The 19187-nt window shown below is 40.0% G+C and overlaps 2 protein-coding genes across 3 annotated transcripts in view; one reads left to right on the top strand and one right to left on the bottom strand.

The window, feature by feature from the left end:
* CA3H2orf78 (chromosome A3 C2orf78 homolog) overlaps positions 1–19187 on the bottom strand; it is a 40164-nt gene that overhangs the window by 11654 nt on the left and 9323 nt on the right. Inside the window, exons 2-3 of the mRNA XM_047854531.1 lie at positions 5997–6127; positions 503–638 (exon numbers count right to left, since the gene is read on the bottom strand). The gene's annotated coding sequence lies outside the window, so the exon portion shown is untranslated. The remainder of the gene's footprint in view (positions 1–502; positions 639–5996; positions 6128–19187) is intronic.
* DUSP11 (dual specificity phosphatase 11) lies at positions 185–18225 on the top strand. Of its 2 annotated transcripts, none has more exons than XM_047854537.1 (9): positions 185–423; positions 2098–2173; positions 5064–5195; positions 9075–9198; positions 13262–13322; positions 15814–15860; positions 16372–16447; positions 16679–16861; positions 17753–18225. In XM_047854537.1, the coding sequence occupies exons 1-9, from the start codon at positions 323–325 to the stop codon at positions 17946–17948; spliced, it is 996 nt and encodes a 331-aa protein (XP_047710493.1). In that variant the 5' UTR covers positions 185–322; the 3' UTR covers positions 17949–18225. The 2 variants fall into 2 exon arrangements, with proteins under 2 accessions (XP_047710493.1, XP_047710492.1); XM_047854536.1 differs by having other exon boundaries at positions 16676–16861.

The raw sequence follows: 19187 nt of genomic DNA, 5'->3' as shown, positions 1-19187 counted from the left end.
ACTGGGACTTAACCCTCATTCCATGGCCTGTACTATTTGAATTCTGGTGTACCTACATGCTCATCGAACCTGCGCTACCGACCCCCAGCTTAGGAGGGCACTGTCGCTCTCTGACTCCTGTTTACTAATCAAATTTCTCCGTCAGCCAGCGTGTTGACGTCATCACGACTGTCGGTGGCGCGTGCGCAGTTGCAAGGGGCCTGGGAACTGCGTGGGTTGCTGCCTAGGCGCTTCCGCTCCGGGATCTTGTTCTGGCACCGTAGGCGCTGGACTGGCGGCTTTGACTCTCTTGCTGTTGGGTGGGAGGCATCTTGGGGCCTACATGAGCCAGTGGCATCATGCCCGCGGCGGCTGGGGCCAAGGACGCGCGTACTCTGGACGTCGCTCCACCAAGAAGAGGGGCGGAAACCACGTCCCGGAAAGGTAATCTGCTCTGGCCCCTGGGCGTGGCCCTCCACTTTGGCGCTCGGCGGCCTGGACTCCATGTCTTGTGGTCTCTTACCTGTATCTGTCCCCGCGACGCGCTTGCCCCGTCCACCCAAACTGGGAGGCATGGATCCTCACGCTGCTCCGCCCACAGCAGCTGGGTTCTGATTTCTCCCCATTCCGTTAAAAGCGAGGCTCTGGCCATTGCTTCTCTGTTAAAATGCACAGGAATGGCTTTTTAAGATGGGACTGACTGCCAGTGTCGGGGACACCCCTTAATTACCAAATTGGAGTCTCCCTCAGTTCCTCGAGCTGTGTTGTTTTGACACAGCAAACGTGAGTAATGAGGACCAAGTTTGAGTGGAAAAAAAACCCACCAGTACATCCGAACTTTCCTCCGAAAAAGTTGATTTATATTGTTTCCAGCAATCACAGAGGGCATAGGTTTGCTTCCTAACACGTTTCGTTTGAGATAGCTTCTTCTGTGCAAATGATTAATTTTAAGACTTTGCTCATGTGTGCATTGAACTCTTTTATTCCTTGAAATCTTCCTTTCCTCCCATCTCCTACATCAAGTCCCCTTCATTTTATCTCCTGAATATCTTTACTCTGTCAGCATCCTAATACAGAACTTGCCTGATCTATTGCAGGTCCTAAGTAGTGTACATATATCTAACTCTTGTCTCTTTCCAATCCATTCTTCACACAAGAAGTCTTGTTATTTATTTTTTATTTTTTTTAATTTTAATGTTTTTTAAAATTTATTCTTGAAAGAGAGACAGAGCATGAGCGAGGGAAGGGCAGAGAGAGAGAGAGGGACACAGAATCTGAAGCAGACTCCAGGCTCTGAGCTGTCAACACAGCGCCCGACGTGGGGCTTGAACTCGTGAGCTGTGAGATCATGACCTGAGCCAAAGTTGGACGCTCAACCAACTGAGCCACCCAGGCACCCCACAGGAAGTCTTTTTAATAGACTAGTTGGACTATTGCCTGTAAAAATCAATCAAAAACATGGTTTTAAGAATAAAAAGAAACTCTTTACCATGGTCTTTAAGAGTCTGCATAGACTAGACTCTTCCCTTGCTTTTCCAGCCCCATCTTGTGCCACTTTTGTCCTCACTTTCTATGCTTCAGCTATACTGAATTCACCTTAGTTAACTAGCTCATCCTACAGAAGTCAGCTCAAATATGACTTCACTGTGACTCCTAACATTATTAAGTGAAGTTCACAGTCCCTTTTCTATCAGGTTTTCTTTTAAAATGTGAACTTGAAGTTCCCTACTGACTGCATTTGATGGCACCAGTTGTGTAAGGACTGAAAATAAACTGTCAAGTCAAAGAATTGAATTTAAACTTTTAATCAACAGGTATACAGTAATGACACCGGAGTGTTCAGGACTGGGCTAGGTTTTATCGGGGATACGAAAATACTGGACAAGTCTGGTTTTCGATGTTCCTTATTTGTTGAGACCTGTGCACTGTTTTGTTGCCTGTGTCTAGAAAAGTATAAGTTGTTACTAGGTGGGGTTGAGTACATGGAACAGCAAAATTCAAAGCAGGGAGAAGAGGGGAACGTCTGTGTGGGCTATGGTGTCCATTTACAAGGAGCCATCATTCTATGCTGGGGTACAGGCTAACATAAAATTCGGCTAACAAAAGATGTATTAATAGGTGGAAAGACTATCTTCCAGTTGGACAACGGATGCCTGGGACTCGTTTCATTGCTTTCAAAGTTCCTTTGAAAAAGGTAAGCAAAAGTTAATTCAGTATTCTTTCACAAATCTGAATTCATGATATAGAATGCTGGTTCTCAACCCTGACATGCTCCATCTTCCCTTTTTTTTTTTAAAGTTTTTATTCATTATTTTTTATTTTTATTTTTTTAGTAATCTACCCAGTGCAGGGGCCAAATGCATGACTCTGTGGTCAAGAGTCGCTTGCTCTTCCGAGTGAGCAGCCAGGCACCCCTCCATTTTCCCTTTTTAATAACAAGTACGTTGTGTATCCCCTTTAGTATCCTGAAATAGTTATAGTTAAATACTACTTCGCTACTTAATTTTAAGGAAAAAAAGTCAACCTATGCTCTAATTATAATGTAAACGCTAAATAAGATAAAGTAACTTACAATAAAGTAATATGTAATTAATTTCAATATGTAAATGTTTGGGCATGACTATATTAGAAATAAAAAAGTAGTTGGTTACTTGCAGCATGAATACAAACACTGCAAATGCAGACCAATCTAGGTGGGTTTTACTGCCTGTCAGAAATTTCCATGATAGTGAACAGCTCTTAGTAGATTTTCAAATAAAACAAAGTACAATTTTTACGTGATTGAAACGTGATTACTATCTTGGAAAATTCAATGTACTTTAAAACTCTGCAGAAAACCTCTTGCGTTTATTTGTGAAATGGAGTTAGGTTCTAAGGCTTAGATAACTATGCGCAGTTTTTCACCTATATGAGGTGTTGAATAGGACATTCAAAAGTCATTCAGGTGTGAGACACGTTTGTAGGACTGTTATGAATTTGGCAAGATTTCTAGCATCTGTGACCCCCATTTACTAAATGGTAGACTATTTCACTCCCATCATCATAACTAAAAAATAAAAAGCCCTTGATTAGCAAGGTCGCGATTTCAGCATGGAAACTCTGAAAACTGTGTCTTTGTTAGAACTGAGGAAGGAATAGGTGAGGAAAGCATTTGACCAATATAAAAAAGGTAAGAAGAGACTCATGAAACTGCCCGGCATAGCATGGATTGGTATCTGGAAAAGCCACTTTGAATGTGTTGAGATTTTGTTTAATTTGTGACTCATAGGTCAGGGTTCCTTTTTCATCTACTGTGTCAGTTCTTCTGCATCTCTGGACTTAAAAACTAGTCTTCTCATAAAGATGATCTTATGGCTCTTATTCACATCCATCAACACCAAGCATAATGTTTGGCATATAGTAAACGTTAACAAATATTTATTGAATGGACATTCCCAGCCCCCATTTGGAGCTGCTGCGAATTATCTCCTATATTCCTCCTTTTCTCTGTGCAGTTGTCCTGATTCCTCAACTCCTTACCCAATGGTCTCTAAAAGTGGATTCCCGAGCTTCCACAAGGGCCCCTGCGTAGCCCCTTGCCTGAAAGTACACCAGCAAGGTAGACAACAGGAAGACTCTTCCGTTTCCCTTCCTCCACACAGCCACAGATCTTTCCTGTATGATGTCATGACAAAAAGCCTCCTCCTAGCTCTGTATACTCAGGTTATCTGGCTCAGCGTTGGGATTGTTTAGGCACTGTACAGGGGATTACAGAGCTGCATAACACCCCCCCCCCCCCCCAGTGCAGTTCCTTTTCATGCTGTAGAGTTAGGAAGCAAAACGTGACATTGAGTTCCTGTGTGTTTTATGGAAGTCACCCAAAGAAAAGCAGTCACTTGACAGTCACTTCTTATGCATACCGGAATACGAAATAGAGTATGTCAAGTGTCACATGAATGCCATGGCAAGAAATCCCTAGGAATTCAAAGGAGGGGGAAATGGTAACAGACAGGAAGGCTTCCTAAAGTTAGTTGTTGTTCACATGACTGGAGAGGATATTTGATTCATCAGCTCCAAGTCTGCAAGAAACTTACTGGAGAGATTGTATGCCTCATTGTAATTAATATACTCTTCAACACTTTTACAGTTTTACATGGAAGACTTAATATCATCAAACTGTCAAATCTTCCTAAGTTAACTTATTATAAATTTAACATCATCTCAAATAGATTTATTCTAAAACTCATAGAGAAAAATAAACCTAAATAGCCATGAAAATTCTGAAAAAGAAGAATACTGGGAGAAGGGGATCATGGAGCCCTGTCAGATAGGAAGCTGTGTTAAAAGTGTTGAGCACAGGCAATTTTTAGGGCAGGGAAACTATTCTGTGTGATACTGTAAGTATAAACATGTCTCATTATTCTTTGGTCAAAACCAGTAGACTGTACAACACAAAGTGATTTGTAATGTAAACTGTGGACCTTGAAAAGGACATGTCCATGTTGGTTCATCGATTGTAACACATGGACCTTACAGGTATGGAATGTCGATGGTGGGGAAAGTTGTGTGGGGTAAAGGAGAGAGGGTATAAGAAGAAACTCTACTTTCTGCTCAGTTTTGCTCTGAAGCTAAAACTGCTCTAAAAACTAGTCTATTAATTTAAAAAAAGTGTGTGGCTGACATTTGAATAACCAAACAGATCAATGAGCAGAGTAGGTAAATAAGCCAAATATGTAAAAGAATATTTAGCAATAGAAGCCACCCTTCATATAGAGAAGTATTCAGGAAGTATTTAAAAGTAGTTATAGATGTGCCAGGTGGAGCTGAAGATTTGATGGACAGAATTGATGCAGTCTCTGCCTTCTGGCAGTTGCAGTCTGGTTAGGAGATAAACATGAGACAAGTAAGCACAGAAATAAATACATAGAAATGAGCTTACTTTCTCCCGCCTCATCTCTGGAAGAAAAGATTGTAATCTAGCTTATAAATTCCAGCACAGTGGAAACTTTTCTTTGAATTTCATTGTGTGTGAGCATCACAGGGCTTGAATAAATGGAAAAGGATTTTAAGCACATGTTTGCTTTTTCTTTCATTCTCTCTAACAGAGTTTTGAAAAGCACCTTGCTCCAGAAGAACGTTTTTCCCCCTTGGATCTTTTTAACAAACTCCAAAAACAGAATGAAGAACTTGGACTGATTATTGACTTAACATACACTCATCGCTATTATAAACCAGAGGTAAATGGAACCTTTAACTGAAAAGGACCGACTTTCCAATACGATAATAATTCTTAGTAATTCAATAGTTATCTTCTTACACTAAGGTGAATCCTGGCTTATTTTCATGGGTAATAGTTCAAAAAAGGAAGTTAACGGTTTCCTTAAGTACATACTTCTAATTGGTGTCTCAAAATGAGATTAAAGACATGAATTGAACTGTAATGTTGGCTCTGTGTGTACTTAAGAAATTCTATAAGCTTCCATGTTCCATATTTTGAAAATGAAATAAATTTTTAGTAAGAATAGTAGCAGCCTAAAAGAAAAGAAGTAAATATCCACTGTGTCTTTTAGCACTTATTTTAATCAGTTGACTGAGCATGTAAACATCATGGTAAAAGACCACTATTAGCTCTAAGTTTTATGCTTTCCTTTTCCTAGTATCTCTGATAAAAAACAGAACCCCATATAATCTGTTGGCCCATGTGACATATCAGTGTGAGGGAATTATCCTTCTGACCAATTTCATGGCCTTGGACGACAGTAACACTAAACGTTTATTAATACTTGTAGGGGGCCTGGGTGGCTCAGTTGGTTAAGCGTCTGACTCTTGGTTTTAGCTCAGTTCGTGATCTCACGTTTTGTGAGTTCGAGTCCCGCATCGGGCTCTTTGCTGGCAGTGCGGAGCCTGCTTGGGATTCTCTGTCTCTGTCTCTCTGGCCCTCCTCCCCTGCTCATGCTCTTTCTCTCTCAAAATAAATTAAAAAATTTAGAAAATAGATTTGTAAAACAGTTTGCCATTTAAAAAGTACTTTTACATACCTTATCATAGTTAATCTTCACAACAGTCCTTTGCTGATGAAGTATAGTAGTACTGGTATCTCCTGAGTGCTTGCTCTGCACTAAGCTCAGAGGATAGATGACCACAACTGCTTATCTTACAGATGATGAATCTGAGGCTCAAAAAAGGAAGAATTGACACTTAAATTCAGTTATTCCTGTTTTTGTGTGTGTATGTGGCCAGTTGTACGTAAATATCATTTTAACTATTCGTAAGTGTCCAATTCTGTGGCATTAAATACATTCACAACATTGTGTCACCATCATCACTGCCTATAACCAAAACTTTTTCATCATCCTAAACAAAAACTGTACTCATTAAACAATAATGCCATTTCCTCTTCCTGCGGAGGTAACCTGTATGCTACTCTCTGGAGTGGAATCACACAATATTTGTCCTTTTGTGTCTCACCTACTTCACTAAACATAATGTTTTCAAGTTTCATACATGTAACAAAATGTCATTCCTTGTCACGGCTGAGTAATATTCCATATTTTGTTTATCTCTTCACACGTTGATGCACACTTGAGTTGTTTCCACCTTTTGGCTATTGTGAATAATACTGCTGTGAACATTGATGTACCAATAGTTGTTCAGATTCCTGCTTTCACCTCCTTTACATGTCTAGGTAGGAGTGCAGTTATTGGATCATATGGTAGTTCTATGTTTAGAAACCTTTGAGACCACCAAACTTTTCCAGTGTCGTTTTTTTGCATGTTTCTTGGTTTTAATGTTTTATTATTTATTTTTGAGAGAGACAGAGAGAGAGAGAGAGAGACAGAGACAGCATGAGCAGGGGAGGGGCAAAGAGAGAGGGAGACACAGAATCTGAAGCAGGCTCCAGGCTCTGAGCTGTCAGCACAGAGCCTGATGTGGGGCTTGAACTCAAGAACTGTGAGATCATGATCTGAGCTGAAGTCGGACGCTTAACCAACCGAGCCACCCAGGCACCCCTCCAGTGTCATTTTTTAAATAATTACCACAACTTTTAAACATACACAGAAGTAGGCATAATACTGTGGGCATTCATTGTACACCCATGAACTCATCCAGCTTTAATCTCTATTAATTGATGCTGTCGGGTTTCATCTGTACACCTTCTGGTTTCACCCCATTCCATATAATTTTGAAGCAGATCCCATGTATTATATAGCATATAATTTCACCTGTACATTTTTTATATATATATTTAAAATATACGACTTTTATTCCTTACTGTCATTATTTAACATCAAATATCCAGTCAATGCTCAAATTTTCAGTTCTTCTAAATGTCATAAAAAGTGTTTTTTAAGAGTTTGAATTAAGGGGCACCTGGGTGGCTCAGTCGGCTAAGCGTCTGACTTCGGCTCAGGTCATGATCTCATGGTTTGTGAGTTCAAGCCTTGCATCTGGCTCTGTACTGACAGCTCAGAGCCTGGAGTCTGCTTTGGATTCTGTGTCTCCCTATCTCTCTCTCTGCCCTTCCCCTGCTTACACTCTGTCTCTCTCTCTCAAAAATAAATAAACATAAAAAAAGAAAAAAAAGTTTGAATTAAATCCAAATAAGATTCACCCTTTGCCTTTGATTATTAGGTCTCTGAAGTCTTATTTAATCTGTAAGTTCTCCTTCCATGTCTCTCTCACATACTTTTTTTCTCCCCCCTTGAGTTTTAATTTTTGAAGAACCCAGTTTGTTCTATCTAGATTTGATGATTTCCTCCCCATGTGTTAACATATTCTTCAGTCTTTTATTTCCTGTAAATTGGTAGTTGGACCCAGAGGCTTGACCAGATTAGACTTAATTTTTTTTTTTTTTTTGCGAGACAGTTTCATAGGTTATGATGTGTTCTTCTGTGGAGACCTATAAGTGATTATCTCTTTCTGTGGTATTACAGTCACTGATGACTGATACCCACATCCATTAATTCATTTGGGGCTTCAAAAATAGTGAATTCTGTCCCTTGTTCATTTATTAGCTGGGCATATTTCTATCGAGAGAAGCTTCCCTCATCATCTGTTTGGTTGCCTAGTTGTAGAGGCATGTGCTTCTTTCCTTTTATTTAACAGGTGTCAAAATAATGAGTTGATCCACTAATATCCTCTGATGGTGACCAATGAGTTTTATTTATTTACTTTTTGTATCATTTTGGACTTCAATGAAGTTATTCTCCTTGAGGCACAAATTGAGGCCCTATCTTTGCCCAGTTGGAGCTTCTGAGTATGGCTCCTGAATATGACATCAGTTGTTTGTAGGCTTTTTCTGTGATCAGAGCTAGGAAATATGTGTTTGTTTTTAATATAAATAAATCATAGATTCATGTTGGTACTTTCCATTTAAATTCAGAACCATAGGATTTTCACTTAACCTCTTCTTTTTTTTTTTTTAATTTTTTTTTTTTTTTTAACGTTTATTTATTTTTGAGACAGAGACAGAGCATGAACGGGTGAGGGGCAGAGAGAGAGGGAGACACAGAATCGGAAGCAGGCCCCAGGCTCTGAGCCATCAGCCCAGAGCCCGACGCGGGGCTCGAACTCACGGACCGTGAGATCGTGACCTGAGCTGAAGTCGGAGGCTCAACCGACTGAGCCACCCAGGCGCCCCTTAACCTCTTCTTTTATTGGTGTCTGATTTCTCCTGCCCCTGAGAATACCAGCTCTCAACAGTGCCTGAAATTTGCTCAGTCTCACAGTTCAAATCCAAGTTTTTCTGACTCTGTTCTACTATTCTACTTAAATCACAGCAGCTTTATGACTCTCAAAATATAAAATACTAAGTAGAACTATTCATATAATTTTTAGTTTTTATGCATTCATTTAAATGGACTTGGCTTTCAGTTTTGTATCCTATTGACTACCCATTCTGTAGATTTCATTTTTTTTCCCCCTCATTCTGTAGATTTACTAAAAATCAGATGATGCTTCCTGGTTGAAGCAGCTTGGGAAAAAATGTCTTTTTTATCAGAATTACTGACAAACTATGTTTATTGTAACCTCTTGGCTTTTATTCTGGCTTCTCTAATTTTTAATTCTTTACTTACAAATGAAATAATATGCATTTTCATGGTTTTGCCTTATAGGACTTACCAGAAACTATTCCTTACTTAAAAATTTATACAACTGGGCATCAGGTGCCTGATGATGACACTATTTTTAAATTCAAATGTGCTGTTAATGAGTTTTTGAAAGAAAATAAAGACAATGGTGAGTTTGTTGTTTATTTTCCCTCTTACTTGAACATTGGTATGCATTTTGAATGGGGTTGGAATATTTAGTTTTAACATTAGGCCTGTTGTGTTTGATAATGTTAAGGTAGAAATGTCAGATGGTGCTAATAGAGTGAGTTTTTCCTTGTATGGTCACAAACAATTTAGTTTGAAAAGTGGTTTTAATGAGAAATGTGAACTAGCTTACTCATCTCTAAAACTTTTGAATGGGAAATACATAATAAAATAAACACATTCTTTTATTTATTGGTTCAGAGGTGAGAGTTACGGGGGAAAGGTTAAGAACTGATGTATTGCATCAAAGGTCAAAGCGTATGGGAGTGTGGCTTGTGTGACCATCTGCTGAAAACAAGGGGAAAAAAATCTCAACGTCTTAGGGTCTATAAAAGAGACAACAAAAGGAAAAGGTTTGGAATGAGACAGACCCCTAGAAGCAAAGCAAAGCAAAGTGCATCAGTGCAGTGGCATCCTTCTCATTTGTATTTAAGATGTTTCTGCTGTTTTTCCACTTTGGGTACAACTGAGGAAGGACACTACCACCTCTTATTCAGACAGGAAGAACTTTAAAAGGCTGGTGTTTCTTATTTCTGCTTTAAGATCTACCTTACTCTGTTGAAAATAGATCTTATTAAGCTATTAGTGTCTTAATTTTAAGGATCCACTTAACTATTTCCGGCACCTGGCCATCAGAAAGAATGTGGTATTTGCCATATTTTAAGACTGAGGAATCTTTTGTCTTTGAAAAGCCACTGACCTGCAGGAAAAAGTGTTCATTTTGTTCTCTTTCTAAATTTAGCTTGAGGAGTGTATGCTTTATTACATAAATATGACAGTAAATATTCCACATATGTACACATACACACACAAACAGGAAGTAGGGGAGAAAGAATAGAGATGCAGGTGAGAAGATAGGGGATGGGAGATGACAGGTAGAAAGAGACAAGAATTTTAAGATAATTTTTCACACTATAACGTGGTTGCCTAATGCAGGCATTAGCACTTAAATATCTTAAGCCTTGTTCCCAGATCTTCCCTGTACTTTAACTTTAAAACTTCACGGGCTTGGCCTTGCTTCTGACAGCCACGTCATTTATGGAGGAGGTAAATAATCTGATTTATATTAACTTGTGTCAGAAACATGACTGTGTAAGATGTTAGGGTGCAGCGGCCAGCCTACTCGCTGCTTCAGGGCTCCTTTGTGTGGAACTGTATATAGTATTCCATCTGTTCTGCGAGGGTTAGAAGATCTGTATGAGTACACGTGAACACGTTTGTAAATCTTGTTTGTTCACGTGTTACACCATGTTGGTCTTCTGCCTGTATGGTGCTAACTTCACTGTGCTCTCTGCTCTAGCAGTCTTGGGACCTTGTTTATGATCCATTTTGTCTACCTCTGTTCTAAGCGTCCCCTCTCACAGATTCCAGGCTCCCTGAAGAAGAGGAGGACACTACACTGTCCACTCCCTAGAACTGGTAGAGACTCAGAAAATAAATGGAGTCAGTAAACACTGAGGTTTGTTGGTAGGGCATGGGATACAGAGGTGATAGCATTCTCTGTTCATTAGAAACTTCCCTAGGAAGATAAACATGTGGTAATTAAGACAATGGATTAATTATAACAAAAGAATTAAGTGCAACAGGAATATGGAGGAGAGGTTGAGGAAGGCCTCACCGAGGAGACAGGAGCATTTGAGTTGGGCTGTGGGGAAGAGGACTTTGCCAGAATGAGGAAAGGACAGCCCAGGTTTGGGGAATAAGTGCAAAAGGCACAGGGCTTGAACTTGTGCCGGGGAGCGGCAGCCTCTGGTGTGACTAGAGGGTCGTGTGAAAGGGTGTAGAATTCATATGTTCATTTTCAACAGGTATTTAGAGGACACCTTCAAAGTTGAAGGCACTGTTTTGGGAAGCAGGAACAGAAGAAAGCTCCTGCTCTTTTATACTTTGCATTCTAGTGGGGGAGAGGGATAAATAAGTAACTCTGAAATGTCAGATGGTGAGAAGTGCTTTGGAAAAAAACAGATAGGACACAGAAGTGAGGGAATGTGTTGGGTGATCAGGGGAGGCCTATTAAGATGTCATTTGAGTAGAGCCTTAAAAGGAGTGAGGAGCCATTGGATATTTGGGGGGTGGGGGAGACAGAGTATTCCAAAGCAGAGGGAATAGTAGGTGCAAAAGTCCCTGAGGCATGACTGTGCCCAGCATGTTTGAGGAATAGGAAGGAGGCCAGTGTAGCTAGAATGCGGAAGGTGTGAGGGCAGAGCAGTAGAAAATGGAATCTGGTAGGTTGGCAGGGGCAAGAAGAGGTGGGTCACGTAGGTCCTTGTAAGTCCTAGTTCAAATCCTTGTGGACTTACAGTTCAGTTGGAGAGCCAGGTTGATGGTACTGTTTATGAAGAGTTCTAAATGCTGTGTTAAAAGTTTGGGCTTTATTCTGTGCTAAATGGAGGTTTTTCAGCAAGGGAGCAACCCTGCGAGTTTGTATTTTAAGTTCACATCTTCCATATGGAGAATCACTTGAAATAGATGAGATTTAGAGGTAGGGAGGTGGTCACCCAGGCAGGGGAGGCCATGTGCTTTCCTACCAGACACTTCCTAGTCACAGACATAAATTTTGCCGAGATAACTACACGTGATTGTTTTTTATTTAATTTCTTATATAATTTTTAAGAAATTTTTTTTTATTTAATTTTTTTTTTTTTCAACGTTTATTTATTTTTGGGACAGAGAGAGACAGAGCATGAACGGGGGAGGGGCAGAGAGAGAGGGAGACACAGAATCGGAAACAGGCTCCAGGCTCTGAGCCATCAGCCCAGAGCCCGACGCGGGGCTCGAACTCACGGACCGCGAGATCATGACCTGGCTGAAGTCGGACGCTTAACCGACTGCGCCACCCAGGCGCCCCAAGAATTTTTTTTTAACGTTTATTTATGAGACAGAGAGAGACAGAGCATGAACGGGGGAGGGTCAGAGAGAGGGAGACACAGAATCTGAAACAGGCTCCAGGCTCTGAGCTGTCAGCACAGAGCCCGACGCGGGGCTCGAACTCACGGACCGCGAGATCATGACCTGAGCCGAAGTCGGCCGCCCAACCGACTGAGCCACCCAGGCGCCCCCTTATATAATTTTTTAAATGATGGACTAAGAAATACTGTGGCACAGTTGGAAAAATCTTTGACTTGATCCTAGTCTTTGTTCTGTCTGCCTGCTGTGCAGCTTGGCCTTACGTCTCCAGTTCTCACTTTTTCTTTTTTAATTTTTCTAATGTTTAGTTTTGAGAGAGAGAGACAGACAGACAGGGCACAAGCAGGGGAGGGGCAGAGAGAGAGAGGGAGATGCAGAATTGGAAGCAGGCTCCAATTGGAAGCAGCTCCGAGCTGTCAGCACAGATCCCCACTCAGGATCCCCACGAACCATGAGGTCATGACCTGAGCCAAAGTCAGTCGCTTAACTGATTGAACCACCTAGGCACCCCCGTTCTTGCTTTTCATTGTAAAATACCGACAGTGCTGCTCAACCGGGGGCTTCATGGGCACATAGACTGTGGCATGTGTGGAGCAGCAAATGACAGAGGAATGGAAGCGCTTTGGGAACTCATGAGTCCCACCAAAACTATTCTTTTTAATATTCAGCATCGAAAGTAAAGCATTCCATTCATTTCACTCCGAAACAAATTTCATTTTTCTTGTGGCCTGTTTTCTTTTTCACTCCCGTTTTCTATATTTAATCAGTTACTGACAGGCATTCTAGATTAAGACAGCTGGGTTCGTCTCGGTGCCATTTTACCTGACCAGGCCATCTCCAGTTTACACGACTGCATGTAAGAGGGGTGAAGCAAAATTTCCCAGACCATGAATTTTGACTTTATGTTAGATGATTCTTTATTAGTGTGTTCCTAAAATAACTCACTCCTCATCAGCTATTCCTTTTCAGGGTAGTGGTAGTGCTATGGTAACTAATAAATGGTACTCTAAAGAAAATTGGAGAACTTGTTTTTAGTGTATCTACATCACCTATTTAACTCTGTATTCCTTGTTTTGTAGACAAACTTATTGGTGTTCATTGTACTCATGGTTTAAACAGGACTGGCTATCTCATCTGCAGGTGAGTTGCCAACGCCAAGAGACAGACTGTGTTTAGGTTGCTTCGTGTACAACAGTAGGTGCAAGCCAGTTGCAAAAAATGCAGTCAGCTTTGAAATGTATGAAATAGAAAGAAGTCTTGCTCCCCACCCAAAGATTACCACCAGTAATAAGTGAATACGTATTTTTTCAGACTTTAAAAATGCAGACAGATAATAAGCATATATGTGTAATTTAACAGTATAATATTTAGACATCCTGTTTTATAATATAACATGGTGGACATCTTCCTGTGAAAGTATTTGGTAACCTCATTCTTAAAATTTTTTTTAAAATGTTTATTTTTGAGAGAGAGACAGAGCACAAGTGGGGGAGGGGGAGAGAGAGAAAGAGGGAGACACAGAATCCAAAGCAGGCTCCAGACTCCGAGCTGTCAGCACAGAGCCCGATACCGGGCTGGAACCCATGAACCACAAGATCATGCCCTGAGCCAAAGTCGGAGGCTTAACTGACTGAGCCACCCAGGTGCCCCTCATTCTTTTTTAAAGGCTGTATTGCTTTGCTTACTGATGAACATAAAAGTCAGAAATTCTTGATATTTAAAACATTGAATTATTGAACATTTCTATACGAACAAATTTGAATGTATATGCTATTTTTTGAGATAATTTTAGAATGGAATTTCTGAATGAGAAGTTGATGCTTTTATGCTTTTTGAGGACTGCTGCACTGGACTGACTTCTATTTGTTCATTCAGAAAACACTTACTGAGCATCTGTTATGTGTAAGCACTGTGCTAGACGCTGGCAGAAAGACTTGAGAGACTTGACTTGGCCTTCGGGAACTCTAACAAGTCTAGAGAGAGAATAGACATGCAAGAATCACACAAATGCATGTGGAATTACAACTCTGACAAATGCCAAGAAGGAGAGGGACATGGTTCATGGAGGGCATATTAATAGGGAGGATTTGACTTTAGCATGGAGATTACAGAAAGTTTCTGTGGGGATGTTGGAGCTGATATCTGAAGGATGATGATGAGGTATTAACCTCTTAGGGACTCTGGGGAGAGAATTCTGGGCATAAACAGCAAGGACCGATAATAGGAAAGCGTATGCTGTGTTGGAGGAACAAGCCAGAGAGGCTGGGCCATGGGAAGTATGGTGTTAAAATGGAGCTGAAGTTTAAAAAAAAAGGTAGCGGGGAGCACCTGGCTGGCTAAGTCGGTAGAGCAAGTGACCCTTGATCTCGGGGTCATGAGTTTGAGCTGGAGGGGCACCTGGCTGGCTCATTCAGAGGCGCATGTGACTCTTGATCTTGGAGTCATGAACTTGAGGCTTACGTTGGGTGTAGAGAGATTACTTTCACTTTTTTTTTTTTTTTTTTTTTTTTTTTAGAGTGTGCAAGCAGGGGGTGGGGGCAGAGAGACACAGAGAGAGAATCTTAAGCAGTCTCCACACTCTGGGGCGCTCAACGTGGGGCTTGATCTCGTGACCCTGAGCTGAAATTTGGATGCTTATGCGTCTGAGCCACGTCGGCACCCCGAGGTTACTTTTTTTTTTTTTTTTTAAGTTTAAAATAGAGCTGTAGGGGCATCTGGCTGGTTCAGTCAGAAGGGCATACAACTCGATCTTGGGTTTGTGAGTTCAAGCCCCATATTGGATGTAGAGATTACTTAAAAAAAAGGTTTAAAATGGAGTGTGGGGAGGAACTAGATCACACAGGTCTGTGTTTAAGGTTTTAGACTTGATCTTCAGAGTAATCGAAAACCATTGAACTTTTTTTTGTTAAGGGTGTGGAGAATATAATCTAATTTGGATTTTCAAGTGATTATTTTGCTGAGTAGAGATTACACTGCAGGTGGAAACAAGAAGATAGGTTAGGCTTTTGTAGAAATCAGGGCATGATGGTAACTTGGACGAGGGTGTGGTGGTCATTTTGGTAGAAAGATGTGGACATATTCTAGAGATACTCAGGTAATATTATCTTTAGGATTTGTGGGTTGAAGAGGAGGGTGAGGAAGAAATGGCTGACAGTGGTGGTGACTCCTAAGCTTCTGGCCCTTTACAGTTGGTTAGATAGCATTGTTTAGATACGATGTTAATATTTTTCCCAATTTGTTCTTTCCTATTTGTTGGTTCCTAATAAATACTCTGTCACATTAAGTAAGTCTTCTGTTTCTAGTATATAAAACATTTTGATCAAAAAGGACTATTGTATTTTATCAGATGCCTTTTTAACAAGTACCAATTTGGTCCTGTATTTTCTTCTTTCACTTACTAACTAAATTGTTAATTACATTAATAGATTTTCTAAAGTTGGGTCATCCTTGCATCCATGGAATGAAGTCTTCTTGTGGTCATAGTATATCATTCTTGAATAATTGGATTAGATGTGCTGATACTTTCTTAGGGTTTTTATATCTGTATTTGTAAATGGAATTGGACCTCTTTTGAATAAACTTGATTTCTTTCTTCTTACATATAAATGACTCAGTTATGTTGTTTTGTTAGATATTTGATTGATGTAGAAGGCATGAGGCCAGATGATGCAATTGAATGTAAGTATGAGTGTTGTCACTATTTTTCCCTTTTTATAAAAGTTGAAGATGGAAATGTGGATGTATTTTTCAAATTTTGGAAAAAAGAAATGTATGTAATTCATTTGCTGTGACATAATACAGTCTTTTGCCAAAAGTTTATAAAGGGATGTATCTGGAGATAGTGAGGTATAACAGCTTGAATAATTCGTCAGTGGATTTCAGCTTTGATCTACTTTCTCTGTAAAAGACTTGCTTTTTGTACAGTTTTTTTTTTTTAATTTTTTTTTCAACATTTTTATTTATTTTTGGGACAGAGAGAGACAGAGCATGAACGGGGGAGGGGCAGAGAGAGAGGGAGACACAGAATCGGAAACAGGCTCCAGGCTCTGAGCCATCAGCCCAGAGCCCGACGCGGGGCTCAAACTCACCGACCGCGAGATCGTGACCTGGCTGAAGTCGGACGCTCAACCGACTGTGCCACCCAGGCGCCCCATGTACAGTTAATTTTAACAGTTCATCCACTCCTCAGTATTCAATAGGTGCCGTGGACATTGCTTGGAAAGACAAAACTATATTGAAGACCTTCAGAAGGGCCCCATAAGAAGGTACGTTGCATTTTTTATGTGAGGTTTGTGGTTAGGGAGATATGTTTGTAGATTATTTCAGCTGTACATATCCACTCTCCCTGAGGCTTACTTACTTGCTTGGGGAATCTAAACAAGGAGAGAAGTGGGGGAGGATGGCATTGTTATTTTCATGGACCAAAATGTAGTTACTAAATTGGCTACTAAATTTGGAAACCAGTAATACCGTGTGGAAATGTTCTCTTTGAGGAGTTGGGATTCCGGTGTATCCAGATCAAGTGGTTTTGAAGCCGCAACACATATGATGGAACCAGTCCACACCACTATTAAGTCTGTTAACCAAGGACAGAGGTATAACCTACATCAGACCCAAGGCTATCCAGTACCTTCTTGGCATTTCCACAGCCAGACCCAAGATCTGCAGCAGTCAGTAAGGTATCTGTTCTGTCTACTTTTCTGGAATTGAAATAGAAATTTATATCATAACTTAGTGCAAACACATAGCAATGGTGAGGAATTGATGTTTTCTGGATGATCAGTGTCAACCAGGAGGTATCATTTGCTCCATATTTTGCATTTAGAGCTGAAAAATCAAGTACAAGATGGGGGAATATGTGACTTTTCAGAGGCAGTTGAAAAATGCCTTAGAAAATTTCATTGATTCTAAACTTAGTTTAAGCCAACAATTTGATGTGATTACCAAACAGGATCTTGCATTCTTAGACTGCATTAATAGTGGTAAAGTTTACAGAATAAGGAAGGGTGTTATTTAAGAGTAAATACAGATTATAGAGAAAGTAGTGAAACTCCAGTATGATGTATTTACTGATCTTGCTTTTGAAACAATTAAACTTCAATCTTAATTTTCCAAATTTGTTACATGTCCCATAATTAGAATTCTATACTTTATAACTAATTTACATATGTATTTAAAGTGAAAGCAGCTTCCTGTTTTTAAAATAAATACCTTATTCTGTCTCATGTCAACTCTGCCAGACTTGGGGAGAAAGTATTTGATTAGAAAAGTGTGGGCATTTATCTGTGTAGGGAAAAGTGGAATGGCTCCTGGAAACCTACCATGTGCCAAGGTGTTGTGGTAGGTAATTTAACTATGTTGTCTTAATTTACCTTGAAAACAACCTATGAAGATGGAAGGTATTGGCTCCATTTTATAAAGAACTAAGAAATCCAAAGATTAAGCAACTTATCTGCTAAGGTTATACAGGTAGAAAACAGTAGAGCCAGAATATCTATGTATTATTTTATAAAGCTTCTATATTTTATTAAACTACAATAATTAATTGCTTTTTTGTTTGTTTGTTTAAGAAAATTTTCACAGAATCAAAATGTTTCCCAGAGAGGCCATATCCCTCCTCCTGGGCCCCCTGGAGAGGACTATTCACAATTGAGGTACTCTTGGAATGTAATGCCAAATGCCAGTCAAGTAGCCCAGAATAAAAGGTGGTATCCTGGCACTTACTACGGACTATCCTATCCAGCCTATTGTGGATGGACCGAATGACACAAACCTATCCTGGAAATCTCTCTGTGGATAGAGCAAGACTGAAGACAGCTGGAGTGACTTTTTATAAGATCAGATCAAATGAGGTTTATAATCTGCTTCATTCCTCCCTCATGTGTTCAAACTTAAGGAAAAATTACATTGATACTTACCTCTTTGATGAGAAATTTGCAGTATTTACAACAGTAAAGGAAATAATCTGTCATTCGGTCTTAAATTTTTTTAAAGAAGATGATATTTTAGAACTGATAAAGTAATAAAGAATTTCCCTCGTGAATTATTTTTCAAAAATTCTGTTTTCTTGGGGTGCCTGGGTGGTTCATTTAAATGTCTGACTCTTGATTTCAGCTCAGGTCATGATCTCATGGTTTGTGAGATCAAGCTGTGCGTTGGGCTCTGTGCTGACAGTGTGGAGCCTGCCTGGGATATCCGCCCCCCCGCCCCCCCCCCCCCCCCCCCGCCTCTCACGCTCTCGCTCTCAAAATAAATAAGTAAAACTTAAAATTCTGTCTTCTTTATCCATGATTTCCTTCTGACCAATTTTGTGATAGGAGTGTATGTGCAGAAATTTTTAGTGTTCTTCTCATATTCTATTAATGACCAATCATTAAGGGTATCTTTTTTTCCCCCTAACTGTTCAAGGTTTCTGTTACAATCTACCTAAAAGTCCAACCATCTCCTTAGGACCTAATCACTACTTGAAATTAGTAATTGTATTTTTGTGATTAGACATTTCTTTCTTTGGAAGCCTGTTGTAGGATTTGACCAACTTCTTTCACTGAATTGTCAGATATGCCATCTAACACAGGAATGGGTAAACTTTTAGGAATTGACTATCAGTTGGGCGAGAAACTGATTGAGAAACCAGAATGCTGGGGAATCTGCCTGACAGGGTAATTGTTATTTACTGAGTAGAACTATTTGGAAAACTGGAAAACTTTTATAGACCATAAAAGTTCTTTAATGAACAGAAGAAGATACAACATTTAAAGCCTGAGATATAGGAAAACTTGTAGACGACAAGCATGGCTCCTTGTGTTATTGCTTCTCTGTTGAACATAAACCTACTGGGATCTTTTTCCACTTGCCTCACAGCAGAGTGGTGCCTTGATCTTGACTTCTAAGTTCTTTTCCGCTGGTATACCTCTGGAACATGCAGATGGATCACTTGGGAGGTGTTAAATATTCTGAGTTGCAAAGAAGCCAGAGACCTTAGTTTGCTCAAGAAGGTGCCTCACT

This window comes from Prionailurus viverrinus, chromosome A3 (genome assembly GCF_022837055.1).
Source record: "Prionailurus viverrinus isolate Anna chromosome A3, UM_Priviv_1.0, whole genome shotgun sequence".
In the NCBI taxonomy this organism is placed as follows: Eukaryota; Metazoa; Chordata; class Mammalia; order Carnivora; family Felidae; genus Prionailurus; species Prionailurus viverrinus.
The sequence above is the reverse complement of the archived record's forward strand: the minus strand, read 5'-3'. Positions and strand labels throughout refer to the sequence as shown.